Here is a 10,236-nt window from a genome sequence, read left to right as displayed (position 1 = left end):
TAATAAAAGTCACTATGAAATGTATCATCCTATGCCTTTAAGGGGATTTCTGAAGCCACTCTCCCATCTACCAATTGCAAAATAAATGTCCAAAATATAAACCTAAAATGGTAGGAAACATGAGACTAGAGCCTTCAGTGTAAAATAGGTTTAAGAGGTTAACCCATTAAGGCTATGGATTCCTATTGGCAGTGGGTACTGAGTGTGATGCCACTAGGAAAAACCACTAGACTATGGACACTTGCGGGCAATGGGGCATTCTTTATAAATAAGTGTTAATCGAGCTAGGGATTTTATCTACATGTATGATGGTTACTCTATAGTGTTACGATCAAAAGGAAGCATGTGTGGATTGAAGTCAAGGGAAAAACAAAGTGCATAAATTTGATGCTAAATAATGGCCTTAAGGTAACCTTGAGACCTCTGTTATTGGTTTTTCATACTATATCTCAGATTTAATTACCTTAGAAGTGGGACCTATGATCCTAGAGAATTAATAATTCTCAACTACAAATCTTATTTGTAATACTTGGATGACTATAATACTTTGGGATTTGGTTAGTAATAAATAATTTTTCATTGGTTCATCATTTGTTGTGATCATAAAAACCCTCCTGCGATTTTGTCTACAAAGAAGGAGAGCCCCTTCAATTTATAAAAGGTTTCTTTTCTTGAGCATGGAACTGTTAAGGATTGATGAAATCATATGTAATGAGTGATTTGGAATTTCTTTTATGCTTGGTGTTAGTTTTGCATTATTTCAATAAATTAAGGATGACTTATTTTTGTTCAATATTAATCTCATTACTTCCATTTTTTTATTTTTCAATTCCTTTTTTGTACTAGATACATCTCAACATCCCTCCTCACTTCTTCAGTACATGATCTTGTTTGCATGAGGACATGCAAAACCTCAGGCATGAGGGAGTGGTTGTTGGGACCTTTTCAACATATTTAGTTCATTCTATACAAATTCCATTGTAACCTGTGGTACAAATCAAAATTTAAAAGGTATACTTGAAGTAAAACATGTTTAAGACTCTTTAAATCATTAGAATTTAAGGAAGATCTATGATTAACCACTTCCTGTTCCATAAATATTTACCTTTCTTAAACCACCATTAAACCCCCCATTTCTAAATCCATCAATGCATATTCTAGTAAGACCATAAGAATGATAATCAAAGTATTGGGGTACATGAATACAAAGCAATATTTATAATGTCTTCTCCTTGTACATCATAAAAGATTCACAAATTCATCATGTAAATGCTCTCAATAAGAGGATGAAGTCATTGTTTTTTATATAATAAAAGAACCACAAAGTGAATAATGGTCTTACAAAGTTTCCAACCATTATCTTGATCATCACCTTATATCATCCACCATCCCTTTCCAGTCCATATTTTTCTTATCCTTAATTTATATTACTATGTTGTAAAATATATCAAGTATATGTCAGTATGGAAGATCACCTTTAACCTCCAACAATGTTTCTCCACAAGAACTCACACTTGCACAAAGAAATAATGTTATAGAAGTATGTAATAAGCAAGGATTTTGTTTGCATGAGGGAAGAAACATCTTAGGCATGGGGGAATGTTGGGATCTAAATATCTCATATTATTCAGTATATAACATTGCCATTCATAAGTCATATTCTTGCATGTATGACAGTTTCCACAGTAATTATACCACCAACTTCTACTAAATGCGCCTCTTTTAATTTGTGGTTAATTATGATGGATTTCTTATATTTTTAATGGTTAAATGTGTTTTTAACATGGTTTTATCAATTACGGTTTACTAATGTGATTATGAGGCCAAGAAAAATGTTTGGGTATGAAATATTTTTTTATGTACCAGTTCAGTTTTAATTTGACAATTCAGTACCAATTTCCTGCATCTACACTCAATTATAGACTTGCACAAGTAGAGAAAAAAGTGAAAATTATAAAATATAGTTTTCTTTCTTAAAGCAAGACAAATTAGGTGCCACATGGGCTTAATGTGCTTATACATGCCTTGGAATATACCCATATCACACATGTGGGACGTTAGCACATGATTTAAGCTACAATAAAAAAAGGTAATAATTTTGAAACTACCATGTTTTTCCTCAATTTATATGCATATGATGGCGAATCTAAAAATTCTAGCATATGGGTTTTATGAAAAAAATAGAAATTTACCGATTTGTCAAACTGTTTCACAAAATTCAATACAAATTCAAATTTACAACTAGTTCTTTGAAGCATATTTGTACACAATTTTTGAAAAACTTAGATTTGAAAAATAACTAAACAATCAACTTCAGGCGCAATTTTCGAGGCCATGGAATTGAATAAATAAATTTCAAGACATGGATTTTGTTGATAATATGGAAAATTAGGCTCAATAAAAACAAATTTCCAAAATACATCATGGTTGAGGAGATGAGGCTGGTTGTATAACACCAATTTATATAAAATTACATAAAAATGAGATTTCTGAGAATTTCTTTTAAAGTTGTAAATTAGTTTTTTAAGTTTAGGGGATTGGATCTTATTCTCACTCAATGAATTTTATGTATAAATAAGTCCTCAAAAGGCAGAGAGGAGGAGGAATAAAGCAACGAGGTTATTGTGAATGCATTTCTGAACTTTGCCCAAAAAATTGGATAGTTGAACTGTGTTGTGTATATTTTCTTGAAAACTTTTAATATAATATCTTTATATGATGGTTCCTGATTATTAATGTATTGAAAAGTAGCTAATATAATATCTTTATATGATGGTTCCTGATTATTAATGTATTGAAAAGTAGCTACGTTTTTTGCAGTAATCTCACTATAAAGGGCCCACCAATGATCCCAATCAAGCTATTGTGAGATAGTTTCAATTTTTGTATGCATAGTTAGTTTTCATTTATCATAGAATTGTTATACTCTTTTCCTTTCAGTATTTGTAGATTAACAATTCTTTTTCTTGTTAATTTATCTGCATATGAATGGATTGACGAAGAGGATTTAGTTATGTGTGATTAACATATTATAGTGATAGATTAAAATTTATGAGCAATATTGGTAACAAGATTGAATCGAATGGTTGACTAGATAAGTAGATCGAGGTTAAAAACGGTCTTTGTTTTGTAATATTTCTTTATGGAATTTTGGTTAGATTAATATTCTTTTAGGACTTAAAATATATTTAGTTTTCTTCCATGTGGCCACATTAGTTTCTTGAACTTGCTTAACATTCAAATTCAGTGATTTTCTAATCTGTAATTTAGATAGTCTTGCATTAAAATCCTTTCCCCTATTTTCAGATTTAGGATATTCATTCTAAGTATTGTGTGATCAGGTGTAAGTTAGTTTTTTTCTATATTAAACATTCATTCAATCCTAGATTTAGTTTCTTTGACATATTTTAGCACCTAGATTATGTACTAGAACTACTACATATTACAGTACCGAAAAACCTATAGGTTACAATTTAGAATTTTGTGGTTTACCAGAGTTTTGAAAATCACAATATCTTGTTAGTATAGAGTTATATAGTATAAGTAAGAGTGCACGCCTAGACTAATATTGTGTTGTAACTAAAATTTTATGGTCCCTGGTTGATACTTTAATTAAGACCGATTATTTAAACAATTAAAACACCTAACAAACATCATTCTGATCTAAGGTCATTTCCAACCTCGTTCTTTGAACAACATATTTAGTTGAGTCATTTTCTCTTCAACCTTGAATTATGAGATAGACATATTTGACCAAGTCAAATAGGCTTCTTCAAATCAAATTCTTTCAAAGGTGATTTCTCTTATCTCCTTGGGCTTGTCTTCACCTCAATTATGATATCATGTTAATTTTTCTGTGTTTTATGTTAGCACGATCACTTATAACAATTCTTATTCAATTAGCAATCAATTGTACAATAAGATTTCAATCTTTCAATAACAATAAGCATTTGTATATAGAATAGTAAACCAAATGCACAAAAGTAGACAACCAAGAACAATAGAGACATAGTAGTTGGTGAAACACCAAGGAAAACCACATAAGGGGGAAACCTTTTCCAATTTTTTCTTCGATTAGATTGTCATCAATTGTTCAGAGGAGAGATCCAATGTCCAAGCATATCAACAATGAGTCAAAGGTAAAAACCTTGACTATCCCAAACACCAATCCAAATTCCAATTAAATATGAGCTCAAAAGTAAAATTTGGTCAAAATTGGCCGATTAAGTAACATTGTATTGTGTCGGTGTTTGCTGGGGAAAGAGGTTCCATGAGATAGAGAAGTAGGGTTTCTGCAAAACCTGCAACGACAGATCTGAGCAGAACGCTGCACTACTGTCATACCAGTACTATATTGAAAGACTGCACCCAACTAGGAACATCGACAGAAGCATGAATACCCCCCAGGGGGAGGACGCTGCGCCTCCCCCAAGAGCTGACGACTCTCCACGGCGGTACGAGGAAGGTACCAAGCAAGCTGAACCAAATGAAGACAAAGAAGAAACAACACCACAAGATACCAAAACGAGTGACAGAGAGAATCCCCAGATTACTTCAAGCACCTGTAGACCGGTAGCTGCTAAGTGCCCGAAGATAGAACTCCCAAGTCATTGGATCAATGCCTAGATCCAGTACATGAGAGACCATGCATTGATAGGAAAATTCATAGGAATGTGGCCAACAGAAAAAGCGTTGCACGACTGGATAACGGCTAAATGGAAGCCGAAAGGACACATAACACTGTAGCTAGGACCTAAAGGGTTCTTCACGGCCATATTTAACTGCTTAGAGGACAGAAATAGGGTCCTAGATGGAGGGCCCTATTTCTTTAACGCAGCTGGTCTTTTTCTGAGAGGTTGGGTGGAGCGCTTCAATCCAGACAAAGAAGATCTCAGCTGGGCGCCAGTCTGGATCCGTCTTTATTCTCTTCCCATGGAATACTGGGACGAGGAGACCTTACAAACCATAGGAAATGGTCTCGGTGAATTTGTCAAAACAGCAGAGGAGACAAAACTCCGAAGATACACATCCTATGCCCGAATCTGCGTTTATATGCACCTCAATAAGGCACTCCCGGATGCGGTAAGTATCTTTCATGATGATGTTGAATGGGTCCAGTTAATTGATTATGAACATGTGCCATTCCGGTGCAGGAGATGCCATGCACTGGGTCACCTGTTTCGGGATTGTCCTTTAACTCAGAAACCCTCGAATATCTCTGCCTCGGATGAGCCTGATCTGAGCGGCTTCACAAAAGTTTCCAATCGCAGGAAAAACCACAAGAGACCTACTTCAAACCCTAAGAAGCCTCAAGCCAATACATCAAAGCCCTCCACGAGCAATAGTTTTGAAGCGCTAGCCCAGCAAGATATCCACAACCCTGAGATCCACGCCCCCTCTAAGGAGGATCCTTTGATGAACATACAATCTGCACAGTCTGATCCCAAGGAAAGCCAAAAAGAATCATTACCCACAGATCTTTCCCCCACGGCTAAAAGTACAATCCCCACTTGGTTCTCTCAAGTAATGGAGGTAGACAACTTGCAGCCCGACCCTACAAAGGCATCAGAAACAACAGAAGGAATAGGTGATATACAACATATGGAAGAAGAACCAGAAAGCATAGATATTGGGGATTTGGATATTCCTGGCCTAGAGCAGGCATGCAAAACAAAGAATTATGACAAAATTCTAGAGAGGCAGCTGGAGAATCTGGAAGTAATTCTATCCAAAGCTCAAAGACAAAAATCACTAGGTATTCAAACTGGAAGCCTCTGGGACGGGAAAAACATCAGCAAAGATATCAAAAAAAGAGGAAGAAAATGGATCTCCAACGCACCATACGCATTGGGGAAATGCTAGTGGAGTCAGGAAGGTACTCCAAGCTCACAAAGTATTACAACTCTCTCTCTAACCTTCCATCATGAAGCTCATCTCATGGAACATTAGAGGGCTCAATAGCCCCGGAAATGCAGACTGATTAAAAATATGATAAAGCAAGAAAAGCCCCAAATTCTCTTTTTGCAGGAAACTAAATGCAATTCCATCTCTCTTGATCGAATTGCAGCAAAAGCTTGGCCTGGTAGTCAAGTAGCAGCAGTAGATGCCTCTGGTGCCTCAGGAGGCTTAGCAATTATATGGGATGCTCGTACCATTGAGCTCAATAACATACATGCTAACAAGAATTTCCTTCAAGCGACATTCCATATTACAGGAACCAATATACATGGACTCTTAACTAATGTATATTTTCCCCAGGAGGCTGTGCATAAGGTAGAACTTTTGAATACCCTTTCCTCAATCAATGTAGATAGGTCTCATCCACTATGGATAAATGGGGGTGACTTCAACATGATAACCAAGATGGAAGAGAAGCGAGGAGGAAGGAACAATCTGGATAAGGAGAGTAATAATCTAAAAGAATACATTCAAGGTAATTGGCTTATTGACATGCCTTTCAACAATGGACTTTACACCTGGAATAACAAAAGAACAGGCTCCCAACAAATTGCGTCTCGCCTGGACAGATTCTTAATCTCTGACAACGCAATCCACTTAGGAGGAGACCTCTCAGCTTCAATACTGCCATTCTCAGGTTCAGACCACTGGCCAATCTCCCTTCAATGGTCTCGACCAGGCAACACAAGTCGCAAGCCTTTTCGCTTTGAGGCTTTTTGGATGACACATCCGGAATTTGTCAATCTAGTAAAATCGGAATGGACCAACTATACTCCACCAAAGGGTACAAAGATGCTCCAATTTCAGCAGAAGCTTAAATACCTCAAAAGTAAAATAAAGCAATGGAACCATTCCTCGTTTGGTAACATTTTCCAGGCTCAATTAGCACTCGACCAAGACATGAAGCGACTGCAGCAACGAATTATCACAGAGGGCAGAACAGAGGATTATATGGAACAGGAAAAGTCTCTTGAAGCACAGATCTTAGAAAGGGTCAAACAAGAAGAAATGCTCTGGAGGAAAAAATCTCGCATCAGGTGGCTAAAGGAAGGGGAAAAAATACAATATTTTTTCACAGAACCACTATACAACGCAGAATGAATAATAACATCACCCACATACAAAATGAGCAGGGGATAAGAGTGGAAAAACATGAAGAAATTGAACTTGAACTTCTCAACTACTTTAAGCAAGCCCATCAAGAACCACAGGTTGACAGAACGCAAGCTATAGAAAAAATTACAAGGAACATCCCCAAAGTCATCACAGAGGAGCACAATCAACTTCTACTCAAGCCGATCGACTTACAGGAAGTGGAAAATGCGGTTCATCAACTGAAAGAGGGAAAGGCGCCAGGTCCTGATGGGTTCACTTCCAACTTCTTCCATAATTTTTGGGAGTTAATTAAAATGGAAGTCTGGCAGGTTGTGGAGGAATCAAGAACACTGAGATGGATGCTGCCGGCTATGAATGCCACATTCATAGCGCTAATCCCAAAAGAGGCTCAATCTAATACCCCTGACAAATTTCGGCCCATTTCCCTGTGCAACGTCATCTACAAGATTGTTTCAAAAATTGTAGCCACAAGACTCAAGCTGCTATTACCATTTCTCATATCGCCGGAGCAGTCGGGATATGTAGAAGGTAGGTAGATCATGGACGGAATAATCCTAACACATGAAATCATCCATTCTCTGAAGAACACCAAGAGATCAGGTATGCTCCTCAAAATCGATCTCTCAAAAGCCTTTGATAGCTTAAGTTGGGTTTACATTCAGAAAATCCTAATTGCTTTTGGTTTCTCCTTAACTTGGACGCGCTGGGTCATGAGTCTCATCTCTTCCTCTTTCTTCTCAATCTTGATCAATGGAATTCCCTCCTCACCTTTTCAGCCATCCCAGGGAATCAGACAAGGAGACCCTCTTTCCCCTTTCCTCTTTGTGTTAATGGCGGAAGGTCTAGGATGAAGTATTAAAGCTGCTCTGTCTTCCCAGAAACTCAAAGGCCTGTCATTTCCTAACTCTCCCACCTTCACCCACCAGCAATTTGTGGATGACAATATGCTCTTCGGTCACCCTTCAGTCCAGGAAGCTCGTCACTTCAATTCTATATTGTCAGATTTTTCAGATGCCTCGGGAGCAAAAATAAACAAAGCCAAATCTCAACTATTCTTTTTCCATACTCCCACTGTCACCCAAGCTTCTATAGCTCGAATCCTTGGATTCTCAATTGCCACTCTACCTTCCAAGTATCTTGGTGCTCCTTTGACTGACTCTGCTCTGAAACACTCCTCATGGAGGTTGCTCTTAGAAAAGTTGGAGGCGCGCCTATCTTCCTGGACTCATAGGACCCTTAATATGGCTAGTCGTCTTGTCCTGATCAAGGCGGTTCTCCAATCCATGCCGTTGTATCTCTTCTCAATCCTAGCTGCACCCAAATGGGTTCTCAAAGAGATCAAACGTTTACAGAGATCCTTCCTGTGGGGTAATACTGATCAAAAACGCAAATGGGCTCTGGTCAAATGGGACACAGTTTGCCTTCCAAAATCTGCAGGAGGAACGGGTCTGCGTGATCCCTATCACAACAACGTTGTTATGGGAGCTCGCATTTGGTGGAAATGGCTCACTGTGCCATCCACCCCCTGGGCCAATCTCTGGACTGCAAAGTATGCTAACAGTCGACCCACAGAAGAATTAATCCGAATTTCAGAAGTCAGCCCAGGATCACTAATATGGAATGCGGCCAAGCAACACAAGCTCTTAATACAGCAACATAGCTTCTGGGAAGTTAAAAACGGAAATACAACAAGGTTTTGGGATGACTCATGGCAGTAGCAACCCAAATTAAAGGACTTAATATTACCTCATCAAATCCTGGAACAGGAACTGCAAACATCAAGCACAGTCAAGCACTTCTGGCTTCCATCCACAATGCAGGGTAACAGGCAATGGTGCAGCACGGATGACATATTAAGACAGGGAATGGAATTAGCAAAACAGACTCTAGGAACAGAACTAACAAAGAGAAGAATACAATATTCAGAGGAAACAGATGTGCTTAGGTGGGGATATGAGGAAAAAGGCACCTACACTACAAGGGAGGCATATCACATCATCATGAAGGAACACATTGTCAAGGACCCTCTCTGGAATAAAATATGGGACCCCAAAATTTGGCCGAAAATCTCCACCTTTCTATGGCTCTTATGTCACAACAAAATCCTAACATGGGACAACCTCAGGAAGAGAAGCTTCCATGGGCCCTCCTTTTGTCCCAACTGTAAGAAAGATGAGGAAACCACTCAGCATATTATGAAATCTTGCCCACTAGCGCACAAGCTCTGGGAAAAGGTCAACTTTAGATGCCAAAAGGATGGGCGGACACAAGGTGATATTATCTCCACTATTTGCAATTGGGCATATAATCCATTCAAAAGCAAGCTTCTAAACTCCTTATGGAAGCTAATACCGGGGTTTCTCATGTGGACAATATGGAAGGAGAGAAATTGACGTATCTTCAAGGATCAATCTATGCCCGTGGAATCCCTTTGGAACACAGTATGTCAAAATATAAGGGAAACTTTACTTCTTCAAACTTGGTCTGAGGAGGACTTCCCCTCCATCCCACAGGAACAAACCATATGGATGAACTGGAATCTACAGTGGAATCAAGAAATGATAATCAAAGGAAAAACTCAAGCAAAAAGAAGTACCCCGGATAAGTGGATTCCTCCTCCCCGTCACATGTTCCAGCTAAATTTTGATGGAGCTTCAAAAGGGAATCCAGGTAAGGCTGGATTTGGAGGAATAATCAGAAATCATAAAGGTAATCCTTGTCTAATCTACCTCGGCTCAAATGGATGGGACACTAACAACTCTGCAGAATTAGAAGGATTATGGCAGGGTCTTATCTTAGCTCATAAACATGGACTATTTCCACTTGTTATAGAAGGAGACTCGCAGATCCTTATAAATATGGTCACCAAAATCTTGCAGGGAACACCCTCAAGTAAGGTGAGCAACAGCTGGAGGCTAGCGAGTCGATTAAAACTAATTGAAATTTGGCTCTCCACCCACAGGGCAATCAATCTCAAGCATATACGACGGGAAGGAAACAAAGTAGCTGACCTACTGGCGAATATAGGAGTAGAAAGTGGAAAGGATCTACATACAGATACACTCTCTATGCTAGCCACTGAACACCAGATTCTGGAGTATAAGGAATTGGTGAAGAGGGAAATGACTCAGGAGGAAGAAGCGCACCTGGATGCGGGTGTAT

General features: G+C 38.4%; 1 protein-coding gene across 1 annotated transcript; it reads left to right on the top strand.

The window, feature by feature from the left end:
* Positions 1-5,988: 5,988 nt before the first annotated feature.
* Positions 5,989-7,059, top strand: LOC149210138 (uncharacterized). Its single transcript, XM_089398886.1, has one exon. It carries the CDS (start codon positions 5,989-5,991, stop codon positions 7,057-7,059), a length of 1,071 nt encoding a protein of 356 aa, XP_089255012.1.
* The last annotated feature ends 3,177 nt before the right edge of the window (positions 7,060-10,236 follow it).

This window comes from Pinus tabuliformis, chromosome 1_2 (assembly GCF_031772625.1).
Source record: "Pinus tabuliformis cultivar Carrire ecotype Pingquan chromosome 1_2, CPIR1, whole genome shotgun sequence".
In the NCBI taxonomy this organism is placed as follows: domain Eukaryota; kingdom Viridiplantae; phylum Streptophyta; class Pinopsida; order Pinales; family Pinaceae; genus Pinus; species Pinus tabuliformis.
The sequence above is the reverse complement of the archived record's forward strand: the minus strand, read 5'-3'. Positions and strand labels throughout refer to the sequence as shown.